Raw genomic sequence first — 21,183 nt, forward strand, 5'->3', positions numbered from 1 at the left:
TCTCCCCCTTTCAATGCCAAACTCATGTGCACATTAACCCATTTTCAGTCTGTATACAGTTAAGACTATCATAGTGACTGAACAGCAAAAGCCATCATCTTTTCCCTCACTAGACTTATGCATAACAAACAGCAAAACTTGAAGAAAAGCCTTAAAACAGTTGTTGTGTGCTGCAGTTCTTAGCATTGTCAGTGAATATAATTCATACCAGTCTTTTTTATTGGCCAAATATTTCAAAAAACATTATCATCTTGTTTGAAAAATGTATTCCTCCCTGCTAACAATCAGTAAGTTTTAAAGTAGGGATGTCTGTATGGAAACTTCTAGTTCGGTTACTGGTATTGCACTCTACACATACATGTTAAAAACAGTGCCAAAATTTCCTTGCACCATCTTCCCCTTAGCCATTGCTCTTCACTGCAGGGATTTTAAACAAAATATGACAGAACAGAAATGACATTAAGTACTCTTCAGTATTTTACTAGGCAAAGCTGGCATTCCTATGGACAATTCTGATACACCTTTGCACAATGCCTAAGGTCAGCTGCTTTTTAAAAGACTTGATATGAAATACATCTCAAGGGCTAGAACATGCTGCTTAAGAAAAATGGTGTAGTTCAGCTGTGTTAGCAACTTGATGGGAGAGACGCATCTTGTTCCCTCCCCCACAAGTGCTTTTCTGTACTGATTACCACTTAAGAACAGCACCAGCTAACGGAAAGAGAAGAGTGTGTGTGAAAGCTAAAAGAACAGAAGAAAAGCTGATGAGTAGTGACCAAAAGCTCAGGCTCTCTAGATGTGCTGGAATTCTTCCAGTGAAAACATAGAAATGTTCAAATAAAATTGTTGTCTCTCTCTAAAATCAATTGATGACACTGAATAGAAAGACAAGAAGGTATTTATTTTCTTTAGAGCAGAAGGCTTTTCTGCAGAGCCAAAGACACTACATTTGCTTAGCAATCTATTGCTATGCAAATGAAGAACAGCTTAGTTTTAAGATAGCACTACAGAGATCTGAGGTATATAAAAATCCTTGAAAGAAGAACTGTTTCGAGAGCTATCAGCCTTCAAAAGTCAAAAAGGAAGAATATTTTCAGGCATTTATAATTGGTTTGAAGCTGTTGAATCAAACATGCAGTTTTCAATTACTTGTAGAATTCTAGTTCAAGACCAAACCATAAAGGTGGCCGCAAACCTAAAGAGAAAAGAGGACTGTTTACAGATCCAAACTAACTTTTAAAAAGCTAATAAAATCTGCCAGTCTGCAAAACATAACCAGACCAGCTACAGATTTTGCAGGAAATTTATACCTAGTGTGGACCAAACCAGCAAGCTACAGTCACAGGAAGCCCAGAGATGGCAAAAATGAAAGTTAGAGAGGGTGTCTGTAAAGTGGAAATGGGTCTGCCCAGAACATCACGAAAGCAAACTTTGGAGGAAAACACAGACTCACTTCTTGTCTTGTCTTTGGACAACACTGGTATGTTTGTTAGAAGTAACACTTTTGTAAGTGTCTACAGAAAAGGATAGAATATAGCTGAGGAGAATTAAAGTATACCTATTCTACACAGTGAAAACAAGCTCAGTAGTGTTCTGTGTAGAGAGGACATCAGCACTGGCAAAGGTCAATTCACTCAAGAAACTGAGCAACTGTTAACAGCTATTGACTGAAATGGCACTTCAAACATGGATGGGACCCCTGGCTATAAACATGCTGGACATTGCTGTGCAAATTAGCACCGTAACTAACTTCACAGCACCTAACACTGTAGTAAATGGGTTTGCAGGTGAAAGCTAGTCACTGAGTACAGACAGCTGAAAAATGTAAGTTACTGTGATGAAATCATTCCTATTTCAGCTGCTAACATGCAAAAGTCAAGATTTGCTAAATGTGACATTACAGCAGTGACAAGCTGGTCAGCAAGGGCTATAAATTCCAATCTAACACTTGCATGAACCTTAATTTCCCTAGTAATTTCATCTCTTCCTCCTTAAATGAGAAACTAAGTCTGTATCGTGGCATTTACTGGTTACAGTCAAAGGAAAAAAAAAAAAAAAAAAAGACCATCAGAAAACACACTGCAGGGAACAGTCTCCTAGCAGGAAAATACAAACACAAACTTGATAACCTCATACAGCATTTCCACCTCTGACTTCTCCAGGAACACATGTAAAGCCACACAGAAGTCTGCAGTAGACTTCAGTTTCTTTTTATAGTGTCTCCAAAACATAAAGACTTATATCCAGTTTGGATCCCCTCCACATCTTTTAGGCCAAGAGTAGCCTTTTTATCTGCTTCTCATCCCTTACTTTTACTTCCACTGTCTTTTCAGAAAGTCACTTCCTTCACATGCTCCTTCTATCCCAAACAAGGAAATTAAATGTTACTACTCCTACTACCAGGCTGTGACATGTAATTGTGGCATTAACCTCCACTGAATATAATTTGACTTCTTTTTACATTTGAGCATAATTCAAGCAAAAAGGGAAAATAAAGTAGACAAGCTTAGAGTAGATTCTACTCTCCAGAAGAGTAAGTGGAGTTCTGTAACTTAAGAAAATGAAATTCATACAAAAGTATTTACTTTCTTTCTTTAGAGAGCTGATCAGATCTGGCTCCTCCTAGAATATTGACTGATTTCTTTTCTGTTTACATGTGTTATAAAAATGCTTCCTTAATGTCCACAGGAGCCATTTTGTTCCTCTACTTCCACCGCAATATCTCTATTACAAAGACTGATCAAAGTGTGATGAAACATATTAAAAAATATTATAGCAAACAAGCCTCCGCCTGCAAAGAGTTCAAGTAATAGTCATAAACCTTCTGTAATGTCTGTGAATCATTATTAACATTTAAATTCTCTGAATCAGTATGAATTCTTAGTACAACCTTTACCCTTTTTTCCTCCTACTCTTGACACTTTTCCCCTGCCATCTATACCCACATTTTTAGAATGCAAAGCACTATCTTTGATATTTAGGATTTCTGTGCATGCTACAGATGATGGTGACAGAGCAGAATTGATGACATATTTCGAAAATCATCAAACATGCAGTTCTGCTCACTGTGGCAGACAACACTTGTTTTATCTTTCATTTTTGTTGTCTTTTAATAAAGACTGGGATGAAGGGAGAAACATCTTTTATGGCAAGCACCTTGAGCACACTTGGGGAAAAAACTTCAAATACCTCTGAGTGTGGCAACCAGGAATGCCCAGCAGCAAGCTGGGAACATGAAGTTCATGCAGAAGGATTGCTGCGAGGAGCAGAAATAAGCCAGCTTCTCAGATAAGACGGAAAAAACTACCTGAAGAGCAAATGGGACTAGGCAGGGTTTGCTGCCCCTCAGAAACTCACTGATTTAACTTAAAAGTGGCAGCGCAGAACTGACTGCAAGGGCAAAGTAGACAGAACTGCTTAGAAGCATTTTATTACTTTCTATTATATTCTATAATTTCCATTCGCAATGGCTTCAAAGGTTTTTTTTTCTTTTCTCCTGTTGAAAAAAAATGAGAACCACTTATGTTCTAGGAATACCTGACTTTTCTGAGTGCAAAAGCCTTTTAGCCTTCTTTGGGAAGCTTGCTATGGGAGAAAAATCACTACATCAGAGCTCTGGCCAACTCAGAATCCTCTCACAAGCACCAGTATGACAAGAAATTAAAAGTTCTCATTTTTAGAGTGCTGGATCTTCATTCTGGGAAAGGCATCTGTTACAGTATTACAAAACAGGCACATACAAATTAAGATAATTAAAGTCACCTGTCACTTCTGAAAATCTTGGCTGTTCATTAATTCCAGTGAAACCAAGACCCATTAAAGTGCTTGATAAGAAGTAAAAGAAAATCTTTCCTCGATGAGGAGAAAATGGCAAAATCATCTACATTTTTTTCTTCCTAGCCTATTACATATCTGCTGCAAGATTTCTTTTAATTGTATGGTTCAGCAGCAAAATTGTAAAAGTCAGATTTACTCTAAGATTGCTTGAGTTAAAATTTAGTGGCTTCTGGGGAGCTTTCTGTTGGCTTATATTTTCACCAAGCTTTTGTTTTGGCTTTGGAACATTCTCAAAAATTCTCTGAAATCTTTTAATCTATTTTGAGCAGAAGTGTTCAACATGAATGCTTTATTCCCAAAGCTGTTTTTGTGCCAGCAGTTCTTGCCACAATATCCATATAAACAGCTTAAAATAGTGCTAGATTTCTAAGAAGCAGGTACAAAAGATTCAGAATGGGAATCAGCCTGTCTTCCCATCCTGGTGTACATTTTGAAATGGTAAAAAATGAAGAATTTCAGTTGCAGAGTAAAATCAACCTTTAAAACAGAAGAATCTAACTCTTCCTGTCTACACTTCGTCTACATGCTTCACTCAGAGAAATGTGTCATAAAGGAATTTTCCCTTGGTTAAATATGTCAAACAACCTCTTGCACATTGTTGAGTTAGGTACTCACAATTCTCTAACAGAAAAATAAGTGCAGATGTGAATGTGTACCTTAATATGTGGAAATCAGATAAAATTAGAGCAAGGTGGAGCTTCAGAGTCAGCATAGCAGTTTTCTGTTTCAGAACTTCCTTTATCCACTGTTTTCCATCATTGGCAATGGAATTAACCCTAAGCACATAGCTGCTCAAATACCTAAGAGTTTGCAAACTCTGGCTCAGAAGATGAAAACTCCAATTTCCAAATGATACAATTGCACGATACTTTGTAATTCAAAGTAGCTTGTTTGATCCAGTTAGACAACAAGGTTGTTAGGCCTTAAAAATTTTTTGTTTCTTATTTTGTACCAAAAAAGTTTACATGCTTGAATGTCTATTCGTTTTCTCAAGCTAACAACTGATCCCATACAATGTTAACTCTCCCACTAATCCTTACCTTACCTTATGTTGACACGCAACTAATTGTTTTAATCATTACTATTCTTTCCTACTTGATACTTTCACCTCCCTGCCCACTTCCCCCATAAAACATTTTCCTGGTATATAAAATCTTGATAAAGCCTTAAGTACTGAAAACACTCTGCATACCGTACAGATTAGTACTTTTAGTAGTATTTTTGATCCCTTTGGCCTTCAATTTCGCCACCTAAAAGGAAGAATAATGAACCATCTTTCTGAGGAATGTTTTGAGGACTGGCAGTTTGTACAGACTACAACCTCTGCAGAACCAGACCTTAGAATTCTTTTCATTCATGTATACTTGCAGCAATAGCTAAGTGATGTTACAGGGGGAGGAGGAAAAAAACAAAAGTAAGAATAAGTAGGTGTGAATTAGAAATTGTACAGAACAGCACCCTGACAAGCAGAATTAAACTACTACAGATATAGGCACTACAGAGTGAAGGAAATGCTGCGAGTTAATTCAGCTTATCCTACACACCTGAATTTTCTCTCTCAGATATTATCATGGCCTTTAAAGCCTTGATAACAGTGTATACTTTTATGAAAAAACATTGGAGAAAAGAAAAAGCAGTAAAAGGGAATTTGTTTACAGACACTTCCAGATAAGTCTTGAAAGTGCCTTAAGCTCAGAAGAATATGTCATTTTGCAGCATATAATTTATAGTCTTCATCTCCAAATAAAAGTTGCAGAATAAAACAAACTTGCTGGCTCTGTCAAATAACTTCCTGATAGAATGCCCAATACTGTAGCAAAGGGTATACATTTGTTTCATTATATCTTTCTCCTAATTCCTAAATATAGACTTTTCCCTCGTTTCAAGTCTAAATCAGCATCTCATTTCACAAACTGTGACTTTCTGATTCTTTTAATTGGTATTTTGTATCCTTCATAATAGGAAGTATTTTAGCTTTGTTAAAAATATTATCTCTTTTCCCCCAAAATATATAATCCAGAACATCTGCTCCTACTTTCTTATACTGAGATTGTTGGACTGTATCACAACTGTGAAGCTGTCACTTACTTAAGGTCCAAGTCGATAACCAGCTAAGGAAAAAGCTATTTGCCTTAAAAGTATAAACAAAAAATAACCAACACATTTCTACTGTGGAAGCATCATAAACCTTCTTCCTCCTTTCAGCTGTGAAACACACACACACACACACATCTTTCAAGGGCAAACAAGTGCTATAGATGCAAAAAACCAAAAATGCTACAGACAAAATATTGCCACAGCATTCTATGGGAAGTACTGAAGTACACAACAAAAAGGGTTGAGGTGAGCACACCCTTTTTCTTTCCTTCCCCCTAAATCCTTTTCTATATCTCTTTCTGTTGGAGAGGTGCTAATGTGTAGGGGACTGAGCGTTTCCACAGAGCTTTAGCTCACTGTGCTGCACAGTAACTGCATATTTCAATGCAGCTTGATTCTGCTCTCTGTGCCGACTTCCGTTTCGCTATTCTTATTTCTCCCCTGGGGCTGGGAATCCCCGTTCCTCAGCGTGGGTTCTCTTTCACTGTGTTTCTAATCCCACTGGTCTGACCCTGGGATGTCTCTTTAGGCTTAGCTCTGTTTCATGCCCCAGGGTCATGAGTCATTTTAGAACTGGCGGTTTATGAGTGAAGAGAGCTATGTGTAATTTCATTTATCATAGTCATATCTTCTTTATCTTCTCATTAATTTCCTGCATTACACTTAGGGCTACTGCCTTCAGAGATTTCCTTTCCCTTCTATTAGAGTCATGTAGGCAGGTAAGTGCGTTGTCCTTCTCAGATGGCTGGAATTCATAGTTTAAGCATTTCTCTCTTCCACACCTCTCTCTCCTCCCTTCCCAGTTTGCAGAAAAAAGGAATTTCCTTTTGCCCTCCTACTGCATGATAAAAAGCAACTTGCTATTTCAGGGAAGAGAAAAAACTTATAAAAAATTTCTATCATGCTTGTTAACCTCTGCGTCACTTCAATCAATAAAGAAGCCTGCCTTAGCAGGTGGATTATAATTTTCTATTTATACCACAGAAGCGTGGGTTTAAAATCATAGCTTTTCTTCTTCAGAGCCTTGTTCCTATCCATCTAAATGCCTCCCTTTCCCTCCCAAAGATCTTTGTCCCCCACATCTCTTCTCATCCTCATTTACTTCTGAACTACTGAACACAACCACCTAGAAAAATGTTTGTGCTCTCAGTGTATGCAGTTTTGTGGATCATCATTATGCAAAAGCCAGAGCTGGCTACACAGGCCAGCACTTGGGACAAATCGCTGTTTTCAGCTGGCCTTTCTAAGTATTATAAAAAGTGTCTTCTCACTCAGTCTTCCTTATAACAGAAAGTAGCTATATCAGGAAGAAAACGTGTAATGAGTTCAGTGCATCATTTCAGAAATCAAAAAGTTTCCTGTGTAATTGTTTAAGTGACAGGGAATGTCCCCCTGATGTTCTTCCTTCACAGACAAACTATTGCAAAAGAAAACTACATTTACCTTAAGGGAACACAAAGTTCTCTGACTGTTCGGACACTCTTGGGCAATAGGTTCAGGGTTCTCACACAACTGGGAAGTATTATTCTTCTCTATCAGATTCCTTATTTCAACATCAAGCTCTTTGCTTTCACACCTGCTTAAAAAGAAATAACAACATTATACTTTGCAGTTAATGCACAAAAACTTGAACTGCAGAAAAGATAAATATCAGCTGTCATCTTAATGTGACAAAATACACAGAAGAACTAGCTGTTTACAAATCTCCGGCTACCTGCTTCCCTGCTACACAACCAGAGAAGACTAGAGCAGAGTCACATGTAAGGAATTCTTATGTGCTGTGTGATAGAAATTTATTTAAAATATTAAAACAATAATTTTTAATGAATTTTACTATCTTGTGTCTAGAAAATTATGATTAACCCTTGTGGGCTTGTATGAAAACTGTCATGCTCTTCCCTCCTTCTCCCTCCAAATTTCAAGAATGTTAAATTCAATTTTAACAAAAATGCTATTTTGAACTCCAAAATTAGGTGCTCAGATGGCAAAGTTCTTTGGGTAGTGTATTTTTATGTAACATTTCATCATATATCTAATAGGCATTTTTAATTTTTTTTCTGAGAATTCCTTTTAAAAACATCCATATCTTGCAAAAATGGATCTGTTCTATTCCCTAAAATATTTGTTTTGTGGGAAAACTGTTAGGCATTTTTCAGTCTCTCTGCTAAGGCAACTCAGGACATAAGTCCACTTAAGGGCTTACTCCAGATTTGCAGAACAAGCAATTAGGGACAATCCACTTGACACGCTTGAATGGGAGAGTGACTTTCAGAGGAAGGGCAGGGCATAAACAACCCCCCCAAAACCTAGACTAAGCTAAGCTTTCAAAAAGCACCGGTTTATTTTGCAAACTCAGACCTTCATTTCCTAATCAGCCTAAACCAAAACCTAAATTTAACATAGTGTATCATGAGAGCAGGAAAGCAAACTGCAGGACTCAAACACATTAGCAACCTATCATAGCAATATCACATCTTGGTTTTAGGCAGAAAATGTTAAATTCTTCATTTGAATTACGAGAAACACTGAATGCAGTTAGAGTTTATCAGTTATATTTACTTCAGTTCAGACAGGCAATTTGTAGGGATCTCACTGCATGTTCTGGGGAAAATGTAAAGGGACTAATGAGAAAATTATCCAAACAAACAAACTCATCTATCCAAATCATAAAAGTAAGCAAGTGTGGTGAATTTCAAAGCTGATAGGAATAAAATGAATCATTTTATGCTAATATTTACACACAGAGACCATAACAGAAATGAATTTTTATTAAGCATGAACGCAAAACTGTTTGCAGAGGTACTACAATAAAATTCAAACACTAACAAATAAGAATAAGTAAAACCTCAAGAGCTTTGATTTGACTTGCTTTCTAGTAGTTAATCTGAAATTCCAGTCTCTGAGCTGCCATGAGCCCTGCCCATGTCATCAAGCACAGAAATTGAGACAGTATTAGACTGGGCAAACAGGTAGCAAGTTGTTCTCAGCCACGTTGCCTGTCAAGTACTCTTTCTCTTCAAACTGTCTTGCCGATGTAGGGCTACGTTTGGGTGTGTTTCTAGGGCTAGACTTGTACCATAGGAAAAAGTATTTTTACGCAAGGAATGTAGAGCAATTTTTTTTATCCTGAGAAGGGCCCAAAATACCAGAGCAAATTGATGTGATTTTCTTCCAAGCAGAAACACATTATCTCATACCAACCTTGGCTATTTTTGCCAAAACCAGAGTGAGTTCAAAGAAACAGAGCACCCAACAGAAGAGTATTGGGCTTTTTTAGACCACTTTAACTGGCCATAGCTCCCTTTCAAAGTTATGACAACTAAGAAAGATTTTTTTGATGTTCATTCTCATAAACCTCATGGAGGTGCGGTTGCCTGCAGTGGCTTAAATTTTTGTGGCAGTTTTTAAAGCACCAGCTGCGTGTGCGGTGGCAGGCAAGCCTTGGCACCACCAGCTCTCTGTGGCACCTTGCAGGGCTGGGCTTACAAGCAGGGTCATTTCACCACAGGGTCCACACACAACCTATATGCTTCTTAACTTCCCTTTCAGTTCAACTTCAAGGAGATAAGGAAGATCTAAGGTGCGCACAGAACCAAGGAGGAGCCACAAGCCTCATCAACACAAATGAGTGTTACAAAGAAAACTACAGAAGGAAAACAAAGAAACTTGAGAAAGAAATCAGGCTGCTTCTGTCCTGCTATAAAGTTGCAAGATACAGGAGACCAGTGAAAGTGGCACTTCCCTTCTTTCCAATTTCGAGGTACAGGAGTGCAGTAGTAAGTACTTAGGCAGGCTGCACTGAGCTCCCCTGCTGATTCAGCAACAGTGAGAAGAGATGTGTGATCACAGCCTTTTGAGATCAGAGCATGAACCAAGCTGGGAAATGCCCCATAAAGATGGTGGGTTGGCTTTAAATATTTCCTTTCAGCCAGGAAGTGTTTATTTCTCTGCTCTGCTACCTGCAGTTTGTCTGTCACTGCAGCTGTACATAGTATTTACCTTTGATTGCTGCCTTTTAGTCTTCTCTACTTTCTCCCTTCTGAGCAAGAGAAGGAATGAGAACCAGCTGTGCCAGTATAAAAGGAAAGGAACCACAAAAAACTCCAATCCCTACAATTCATTGCCATTGTGTAATTTCCATGTTTCCGACATTATTGTACAAGTCAGAAAATTATTTCCTCATCTGGATTTGAGTACCTTTGTTTTTCCCCTCCGATTTTACATGAAGTTCTTTTGGCCAGAAACTATCCCTCATTTTATCTGTATTTTACAAGAGCATTGGCCACTTTGAGGATTGAAACGATCTATTTACCATGAAACATATGAAATGTTGAGTAATCAAATCTGGCACATAAATCCACTTTACAGTCCAGACTTTCAGAGCATACAGATGGAGTGCTTGAGTACTTCTTCAAGTTGAAGGTTATTAGGAGCTACCCCAGAACAAGACAGTTCTTGATGACTGAGTTTCCCCTGTTGAGCTGTAGAGGGCACTCAATGGAGCCATCACAGAAAGCAGTTTTTCCCAGATTACTCTTGGTTTTGTAAAGCTTGAAGATACATTTCTGTATCATTAACATCCTTACTGTGTTACCCCTTTGCCAACATCTTCTAAAATAAAGCACTTCATTTTCACTAATGAAATGACATTTCTCAATAGGACAGCAAATAGCAGACAATCTATTTGTTAGAAATAAATAATAAATATGAAATCTATTAAGATTTTGGAGACATTATATTTTCTTTCCTTTTGTAAAATCAACCAGAGAATACTAGAGGCATTTGCATCTGGTCATAAGGGGCAAAGTATATCCTCTCTTTGTGCAAGAGCTTTTTAAAATATATTAAGTAGGAAGATGTATGAAATACACAACCCACCTTACTTACAAAGCAAGTTATGATTAAAACAAAGATGATAAGAGATTAGAAACTTAACTCCTCTAAATTTTAGGTTACTTAATTATTTTTGCAAGGAAAATTAAGACTTTTCAGATGAAAGCAAAACATACAGATGTAACAGATGAAAGGAGCTGGTCATTCAGCATGAGTTTTAGCAGCATGCAGGAGAAGGAGAGAGCCCAACCTTACTCAGTTTTCATCTCATATTTGAAAAGCAGCCACCAACATGGTTCTAGTCATATTCTACAAGCACAAGAAATTCCTAAAGTCTCGTCTCTCCCTTCTGCAAGTTGCCATATTCATTCAGGATTTCATCACTGCTAGATATCAACTGTGCACCATGTATTCACCTTGCTGCCTTTGAAATGATCTTCACTTTTTACTCTACATTCATACCATTTCAATTTCTAGGCTTTAACGGCTTTTTGTGGTTAATTATTTATACATTGTTACATTTGCTTTAGTAAGTTAATTTCTCAGCTGGGAGCCAGAACAAAATGGTGCCCACTCCATGCTTTGTATATGAATGGTATTGAAACTCCTAGGCAAATCAATGCCATGCAATTAAATAAACCCTGTCCCTATATGGTTATGCTATGAAGTGTCAGTAGTATACACACAGAGAATTTTATTAAATCATGCATGCACCAGAGCCAGAGCAAAGCCTATCACTGAAACAAAAATTTGGCAGCACCAGAAAGGAAGTGTGAGGTGTGGAAATCAACAGCTTCTAATAGAGTTAAGGGCACTTACAGTCAAGCTTCTCCTGCTCAAGAGAAGAAACAGGAGACAGAACGACTCCCACAATAAAAGCTTTCATAATGAAGCAGTAACCATTTATGGACTGATGGCCTACTCCCATGGTCTTTTGATGAGCCTACTGCTTTGGGCTTTTGGCAGCATAGACTCATGGCCAGAAAAATATGTGTTTAGCTGCAGAGCAAGTACCTGCCAATTTGATTTCTCCTGGGGTACCACTTGTGAGCTCTTGGCTCTCCCCGGTTTTCAGTGGGAATCAGCATTATTGGTGATTAATAGTAGTTATGTGCCAACAGTGGACATGTCCACAACTGGCATTTATTGCAAAACATAAATTTAACATTCAATAGATATAACTCATTTGAAATAATAATTTCAGAGCCGGTGTGCTAGCGTCACTCTCACGTGATTGGTGAAAGCACAAATACACACCATAAGCAATTGTGAAAGAGGTTTTAACCCAGGATTTACAGCCAGGCTCCAACACTGCAGAGCCATATTTTGACAGGAAATTAATTCCAGAGTCTAGGGGCTGAACAGATGCTTCGTCCCCCTGGGTGGGCATTTTGGACATGGGATTATTTTTTGGCTAAGCCTGCTGTAAAGAAGAGATCCATGGAAAAAAAATGTATTTCTGCATTTTAATCACAGAAGATGAACTGAATCAGATAGAATTAAAAAAAAGGCAAATTTCAAGGCAAATCATTTCAGCTAATGTTTCCCCTATTACTTATCAGTATACATGGTAAAACACTGGCTTCCCCTCTAGAAAAGGCCTAATATAGACATTAGGACCTTTACATTAAAAACTTACTCAGTTAAGATTAAGTGACAAAGAATTTCCAGTCTAACAAGCAATGGGAAGAACAAGATCTTGCCAAGATCTTGAAAATTTGGAAATAGACTTTTCTTCTGGGCAAGTTTTGGAGCCTCATGAGCTCTTATAACTTTTATAAGGATTAGCAACCAGATCCTGAGCTGATAGACAACAGTTACAGTGTCAGGCAGCCCCTTAAGAATCAACGGGGCTATCCTAGTATTCAACACCTACAGGTTCTGCCTTCACTCACAGTTTAGGCTGGGAATTCTAGCCAGATTTCTTGAAATTGAGCTTCGCTAATTCTACATTCTGCCTCACACATAACAGATAGTTTATTATGCATAAAGTGTACTGCATCAGTGCAACCACACAAAAGGAACACCTGTCTTTGTCAGCTATGAGGATATATATGTACACACACGTGCTTTTTTCCTTTTTTTATTTTTATTTTTTTTAAAGAGGCTGCTACTTACAACACACAATTTTGTATTATTTCCAACTTAATTCATTCTTTAATTCAAGTTTCACCAAAACATACAATTTACTTGCTATTTCTAACGCATAGCTAGAAAGCCAGCCACCAGCTGAGATCCACCTGACAGAAGAATCTAATTTTCCTTAGAGCAAAATGGCCCAGACTGAAAAAAGTGCTGTCACTGTCACTTGGGAGAGACGTGCGAGATCAAAAATAATCCTGCTCCATCTCCAAGAAGATAGCTCCATAATGCAAGGTGTATGATAGGAGTTAAACATACATACTGGGACTGTAGCAGAGAAACCACTTCAACTTTCGCTCAAATATGATTCAGCCAAAACATCTGCCTATCACCCCATAAACATCCCCACACTTCTGTTCCCTTTATGACAAAGGAATGGAGCTTTTAAGGAATATTTAATAGCCAGCAGCTGTTTGGCTGTCAAATGCCACATCTGGAGAAGCTGTGCGCTGTTAATGTGAACAGAAACAATTATTCTTTAATAGTTTTGCTAATTTTAAGAATTACACAGATCACAACAAAAGAGGTGCATGTTATTAATGGAAACACATCTGGTTGCTTTGAGAATAAGCTAAAAAAAAAAAAAAAAAAGGCCCCAGTAATTAACTGAAGCTGGACCTATAATCCGTTCCATCTCACTGAAAAAAAAAAAAAAAAAAAGTAAAACTCCTAGTATATAGGGGCTTAGTATTTTCCAGAATTAAATATTTCCCTGAACAAATATGCTACATGCAAGAAGAAAAAGACTAGCTAGTTCACACTAAATAACGTGTTACTTATCTCACAGTTCTGTTTTCCTGTGGGCCTGAAGGTTCCAGTTCTTTGAACAGCATTTCAGTATTACTGCCTCACTTCTCTATCTCATAGCCTACATGTAAAGACAGTAACATCATTCCCTTTTACTTAGATCTTTTCCTTCATAATAGTGCCAAGACCATAATTAAATTTGTTCCTGCTGGACAGAATTTGGGCTGAATTCAAACCCCAAGAAAGCCAATGAAATGACTTGCACCAACTTCGTTGGGCTTTCAATGACACAAGTGAATTATGGTTGATTACCCCTCTGGAAAAAGTAAATGGAGCACATTCACCCAGATTCATCACCCAGTACTGATTTAGCTACATGGGCATCACTGGTGGAAAGGGAATTGAAGTTTTGACATGAAAAAAGTCAATCATATGGAAAACTCAGCCAAGTAAAGCCATCAAATAGCATGTGCTTTCTGAGAAGATGAATTCTTCCACTGAAATACACACATGAAGAAAGCTGGTGGGAGATGGCCGTAAGGTGTTGAAAGATCTGAAAACTAAGAGTTATAAAGCAAATACAGGGAGGCAAATCTAAAGCAGATCAAAAATTACTGGTATTTTTTTCAAGCACCTGCTCTTTTTCTATGAAGACCACTAGCTAGAAAAGCTTGAACCTGTTTTAAGACACTCTCCTAGCCTCACTAGGCACCTTTCTGAAACACACACTTCTGCAGCCCCTTCTGGACTGGCCTGAGCACAAGGTGTCTATTCAGATTTCATATGTACTCATTCCTGTGGAGAACTGTGATTCTGACATACTTGCTTGGTTTACATTTTTATCTAACACTTGACACCACTGTTCTTTCTTTTTCTGTATCAGGCATAACAAACAGTAAGATCTATGCACTGCCCATTTTGCATTCTAGTTCGCTCTTGGGCAGGAATGTGAATGCATGACCAACACCTTACTGATCTGGCTTCATAGCTGTGCTGCTACCTGAAAGAAAACAAGTCTATGCTTGATTTAGGTCAGTCTCTCCCATGTGGACCTGAAGTACTTTCAGTTATCTATCAACAATGCAAACAGAATAAACAGAAAAATAGCACCTGGATATTCAGCCAAGAAATTTAACATACAGTAGCTGATGAAGGACAATCAGCTTTGTTAAGTCAAGCCAACTTCTGGCCTATGGTAAATGTTAGGCAGCCAAAACAAAATACAGAGGAAGTTTGCTGCACTGGTGTCTGCACAGATTGTGCATCACTGTGGCACAGATGCCACAGTGACTGGCATCTAGTTTCACCAGGATGCTATCATCAGCAGGGAACCTAACCACTCACTCCCTTCATGGAAGCAGCTTGTGACCAAGCTACACTGGCCATAGCACAAACAAAGCCTTGAACGAATGGGAAATCCCAGCTTGTAAGGGATTTCAAACACAGTTATTTCACAATGAACTAAACTGAGAAAAACTGCTTCTTTCAGAAAGAAAGAAGGGTAGAGTATTGTTTCTTATACTACCCAAAACAATCTACAGCTACCTTAAAATAATTTTTCCTTTTATCTCTCTCTCAAATCCGCATGTTATACCTAATGCTTTTTAAAGCTACCTTTTACTCATCCCTGAGCTACCTAGAGGGTTTTCTGCGTCAGAACTTAGCTTATTGAATATGGCAGTATTCCCCAAAACACTCAGCACTGTTAATTTTCTTGGTACTCCTTATGGCTCACTGACAATCTTAGAAATGGGTTGCCATTGTCAGAGCCTCACTGGAGGCTGTAGCAGTCTTGTAACCTCTATACATACACAGAGTAAATCTATATTCTATAGTACGACCTCTTCTACTGTTAGCATCAGTAGAACTAGTAGTTCATGAAAAAACAGTTGCCCAGTGAGGTTCTGAAACCTCCATCCTTGGAGATATTCAAAACTCACCTAGACAGCCCTGAGCAACCTTACCTAACTAGCCCTGTTTTGAGTAGGGGTTGGACCAGATGACCTCCAGAGATCCTTTCCAACCCACACTATTCTATGATTCTAGTCTTCTTGGCACAGAAAACGCCCATGTTTCATTTATTTAAACAGAACTAATACAGCTATCCACAGGATAGGTTAAAGCAGAAGTAAGTATTAACTTGGGTTTCCAGAAGACAACAAATCGATTAACAAGTACAGGAAACGCTGTAGTATATATTATGATGTAAATGAACTTCTTTAAAAAAAAGGCAGAAAATTATAGTTTCATACCTTTCCATCTCAACACACTGATGGAGGCACAATTGTAGAAGATTCTCTGCACCTTCATTCTTGCTTTTGAGCTGCTCACAATGAATCTATTTGAATGGGGAGAAAAAAAAAGTAAACTTGGAGGGGAAATGAAGTTTAAAAAACTAACAAGTAAATTTTAGTGCACAATCATAATGAGAAGAGGCACTCATGTCTTGCCTGTATTCTTCTCCTCTTCATATACCATATATAACTGACAAATAAACCAGGAATCTACTTCCTCCTTCCCACAATCATACTCTCAAAAGTCAACCACTCTAACAGTATACCAGTCTAACAGTAACAGCTTTGCAAGGCTAGAAGCAATAAGTCTCTAATTGCAGTGGCAAGAATCCCCAAGGAGCAAAGCTGTCAGCAGTCACAGAAACATTGATAATATTGAGGAAAAAAAATACTATTATTAAAGCAAAAAAAAAAAAAAAGAAAAAAAGAAAAAGTAGCACCACTATAGCTAAGGTTGAGAACTAACTGCTATTTAAAAATAGAAAGCAACTATTTTAGGTAGAGCTTACGCATATCCTCAAACTGACGAAAATTTTGTACACTTCATGGAAGTATCCAGTAGAACTAGTACTCCAAATTTAAGATCATTTGACCATGGAGTCCGATATAGATCACTTGGAGAGAGAAGAAAAGGAGCCTTAAGTTATTGTCCACAATTGCATTGTTCAAGAACTATACAGCCTCCTAATAAGCTTCCCTCTGGTAAGGGCCAGCTACTGTCCAGCCTTGCATTTCCAAAGAGAAAGGAAAAATGAAATAGTCATGATGACCACTTCTTGGACAACAAGTGTAGGATCACTGTTGCTAAGGTGCTGTAGCAACTCATACGTTCTGTGGATTGGTGTTTATCCAGATTCTCACTAGGGAACGAAGGTGGGGGGGAAATCTTCCCAAAGAAAAGGGCACATACCAGGGGTAATAGTAAGTATGTCACATTAGATATACCCCAAGTTGCCAGGATAAGATCTGAGGTGTTCGGCTTCCCTCCACCCTCTTAATTCCCTTTCCTGCAGGCATTTCACACCTTTTAAATGCATCTGGTAATCACCAGTTACAAGGATCATATTAAGAAAAAACATCAATCTAGTTTCATATGCAACTTGATTCCAGCCTGTCAGTTTGAGTGTCTGTTTAATCGTTACAAAAACATGTTGAAGTATGGAAAGTTGTATTCATTTGATTTCAATAGAAGCTGCAGATACTTGGTACTGATGAGAATCATGCCTCTGGGGTAGCCTAAACTTAGCTTCGGATGTCTAACTTAAAATATCAATTTTGAGAAATGTTAGCATAGAATGAAAACTGCCAACCCCCACCAAAACAACAAAAAATAAAATGAAACAACTAAACCAAATCTGACCATACTTGTCTGAAGAAAAAGAAACAGAATTCAGACTGCTACTTCATCTCTAATTCATCCCACTGGCCTTAGACATTTCAGTAGCCTCAGATCAAGGTGCCAAGTCATGCACAGTAATAAAGTCCATGTGCTGAAAAACAGGCCACATTAAAGAGATACAGGTTAGATGTTACCTAGTAAAAAGGATTCTATGTTGGTAAAATTTATGCAGCAAGAAGCAAAAAAAGCTTTGAAAAACTAAGAAGGAAAAAAAGGAGTGAAGAATGTAGAAGAAGATATTTGCTTATTAGTTGTTTTACTTCCTGGTTCTGTAGTCAAAGAACAGTGACCCATATGGAAGAGGTGTTGCAGACTGCACATTGGGTAGCGCTCTGGGACCGAGCACTGGATGCTTCGGGGGCTCCTCATCCCCAACCCCAAGCTAAGGAAGTGAGTCAGGAGGAGCTGCTTTAGCCAGCAGCTCCCAAACCACAGTTGGGCCACTGCCCACCCAACTAGCATAAATAAATAGTTCTCGAGAAGTCCTGCTGATATCCTTTGCTGGGGGGAGGGGGGTGTCCCCTCCCATTGGGCTTGACATGGTCCATGGTATGCATCTTAGTCATATGCAGATTTTGCCACGGGTCCTATAGTGCTGGGCACCGATTTAATACAGATTACAGTGTAGCACAGGGGCAGCTAAACTAGTCCAGTTTTCAGTATACATTTCATTATCCTAGCAAGGGAGTTCATCCATCCTTTTCTATCTAGCCCAAAATATGGGGACAAGAAGTGAACAGTTCTCTGCTGTGACAGCTCGCATGGCTCACACAGCTGAGATGGTTAGATGATTACCTCCAACTAAGCAACACTGCAGCACAGCCATGTGCTTTCATTTGCCTCTGCTGCTTTCCGAACAATTGATGCAGGAAGGTCTGTGCTGAAGCAAAGTAGTGGCTTTGCCTTTTTTTTTTTCCTTCAGTAAAGCATTTCATTTCTGAAAGATTTATTTTTTTAATCATTTTTGATTCTTCATAACAGAAAATTTACTGCAATAAGTCTGACCTACACTGGTGGCCCAAATTGGGCTAAATCTAGAGTTTTGAATCTGAATGAAGATGATACACCTAGGTCATTGCAAAACATTCATATGTTTGTTATGAAAATAACTATAATCTTTTACAACTATAATATGAAATTTAATGCTTTAGGTTTTTATTAGATTAGACAAATCAAAGCCAAGATGGATAAAAATCAGCTACTTCAAAAATTAAGGTTCTGTAGAAAATAGGGGGTTATAATAGTCATATAAAATTGATAAGTTTTCTGCTTTCTATCAAGGCTTTTAAGAACAGGAACACCTTGAAGTAAAACAGGATCAGTTCTGCTCACAGATTTACGTGTTTTAGCAATAATTGAAAATTTTTGGTAAAAAGCACGTAAAATTCCTGTGGTTCTCCCTGCCCTCTGCCCCCCCCCCCAAATTTATCAGTGCTTCAGTAATAATCCAAGCCCTAAATGCTTCCTGAATATATCTGAATAGGCCCAGAAGCCCTAAATACTTCCTAAATACATCTGAATAGGCCCAGAAAGCTCTTTTTGGTCAAAGGATTATTTTGCATTAAAAATAAGGATGTTTTCCACATACAAAAAAATGCATTTGGGGAGAAGCCCTCCCCCCGGGAATGACAAGATTGTTATAATTAACATTTTAAGAGAATTAGTCAGTGATCACAGCCAGCCAGACACTCATCAAGTTACAGTTTCAAAATGTTCTCCTAACTCTCTTTCACAAACATCTGTACTGTGATTGTTAAATCCTGCACTGCTCTTGCTTTGTTTCCTCTCCCACCCTATAACTTTCTACAAGTCTAGTTCCAGCTGAAGCACATCTTATTTTCCTGAACTTTCCTCATTTTACCCAACACTGCTCTGTAATTCACTTATTTCTCAGTTGTGCCAACGTAGTATTTCGTGAGGATAGAATGCAAAATGGATTTCGGAAATGAGCCAGCCTAAAGGAGGTTGTTTTGTTTTGTTTCATTTCTTTGTTCAGCTGGATCAGCTTAATAATTCAGTCTTGCAAAACACCAGCATAGACAGATGCACAGTCACAACGCATAAATGGATTCACGGTCACAATGGAGGGAGCAGTAAACTATTGTACAGGGAAACAGGGAGATGTGGGAACATGTTAAATCAGTTTTGCCACCAGATAAAACATAATATCGAACTACATCCTCTATCATTAATGTAAGGAACTTCAAGTGAAATTATGTTTACACTTGTCCAACAGAATTAAACAAAACACAACCTGAAAGCAGCATGGACTAACAGAAAAATGATAGTATACTATTTAAATGGAAGTACCTGTTAGGAGTAAGAGACAAACCCATGAACAAGTTACCTTCTCAGTGATACCCACTGCTGTATTGCAGAAGATCCAGGGCCTAACCATCACAGACAAGCAGAGTAAAACTTACCTCATTTTAGTAATATCCTTATTGCAAAATTGCTCAAAAACAAAGTGGAACATGTAAAATCATAAATGCTGTTGATAAACAAAGTGGAAGGTTGCATTATCTCTGTGTGTTGTGTAGGAGGAGTGGGAGGAGGAAATGGATTATTTACTGTAAATGTGATCAGAATAGAACTCCAGCCAAAGAAACAAAAAAGCCTTTGATGAAAGAGATCCTAAGCAACACATACTGAAACTAATCTGAAATGGGAATAAAGCCTTCAAGATTTTTTTTTGCCCTTCACTTCTGAACAAATTGACCATAAAATACATTATTTCTATGATCTTCTATCTAGATAGTCCCAGGTTTGGTACTCATAATAGTACTAGTATTTTGTGCATCTAGCCTTGAACCAGCCATTACACATCTTGCTGTTCTTGCATCCAACTCTCTTTGCTAAAAATATGACTTCAGCCTTGTAAAAGCAGTACAAGAAAAACACACAAACACAGCAGTAACTGCCAGTGCTCTCCTCTCTCCTGCATGCCTCCCCCGTTGTTTCCTCATAAAGCACTGAAATGGCAATATTAGACAGTTGCTGACCAGAATTTAAAATCTGAAGTAAGAATTTTGTCAAAAACAGAGATTTCAAGTTCCTCAATGCTGGCTTTCCCAACTTGATTCAGATAAAATGAAACTGATACCTTCTCCATGTGATGCAGGGAGATTTAACGTCAATTCCTTAGAACTGTTCTTCCTGCTATGTACAATTTTCCTTGGTTAGGATAACAGCAGATTCAGAAGAGCAAATGCCCCTCCCCTTCAAAAAAACTTAACTCAGATTTTCTCTGTCATAAAGCTCTGAGATCTAAAACTTGACAAAATCTATTTACCTCTCTTGAAATAACTTCAAACCTACACAACGATTGAAACAAATTAAAACCCAAAGCAACAGACACCCATTGAAGATGTCCAGATTGAAGAATGAGCCAATCAATTAAAGGCTGAGCATACTTATTCCTACCCACAACTAAAAGTCCAGTTTTTAGCACTGAGTGAACTTTGGAGAGGCTTGGTACTGTAAGTTGTTTGGCTCCAGTTGAGGAAAGGAAAATGCACAGCATAATCTCTGCATTTGCTTTCTTCTACTGGGTGTAGTAGGGTGACCTTGCACAGATAGAGAATGTCCGCCATAGAGCTCTCTTTGGAGGATCAGTGCTTTTAGCACCACAACAGGGTGTCAGAAAATGCTAGCACTAGTGTATTAAACTAGTGTATCTGGTAGGTATAATATGTTATTTTAAACTAAGTGACCTTGTTAAAAAACAAAATTACCACCTTTTTGCTTTACAAATTAAAACAGTTTTCAGACATATCTCTATTTTGCTGGAAATCAGTTCATTTAACAACTTCTAAATGTCTTCAAATCAAAGAT

The 21,183-nt window shown here is 38.1% G+C and overlaps 1 protein-coding gene across 4 annotated transcripts in view; it reads right to left on the reverse strand.

The window, feature by feature from the left end:
- The window catches only part of TNIP3 (TNFAIP3 interacting protein 3), a 58,077-nt gene extending 37,522 nt beyond the window's left edge, over positions 1 to 20,555 (reverse strand). For 3 of the 4 annotated variants that reach the window (XM_064510650.1, XM_064510649.1, XM_064510647.1), the window contains exons 1-3: positions 20,453 to 20,555; positions 15,909 to 15,994; positions 7,378 to 7,513 (exon numbers count right to left, since the gene is read on the reverse strand). In XM_064510650.1, coding sequence (XP_064366720.1) covers positions 7,378 to 7,513; positions 15,909 to 15,994; positions 20,453 to 20,461 — 231 coding nt within the window. In that variant the 5' untranslated portion in view covers positions 20,462 to 20,555. The remainder of the gene's footprint in view (positions 1 to 7,377; positions 7,514 to 15,908; positions 15,995 to 20,452) is intronic. The other variant, XM_064510648.1, reaches the window with a different exon arrangement.
- Between the last annotated feature and the right edge of the window lie 628 nt (positions 20,556 to 21,183).

This window comes from Dromaius novaehollandiae, chromosome 4 (assembly GCF_036370855.1).
Source record: "Dromaius novaehollandiae isolate bDroNov1 chromosome 4, bDroNov1.hap1, whole genome shotgun sequence".
Taxonomy (NCBI): Eukaryota; Metazoa; Chordata; class Aves; order Casuariiformes; family Dromaiidae; genus Dromaius; species Dromaius novaehollandiae.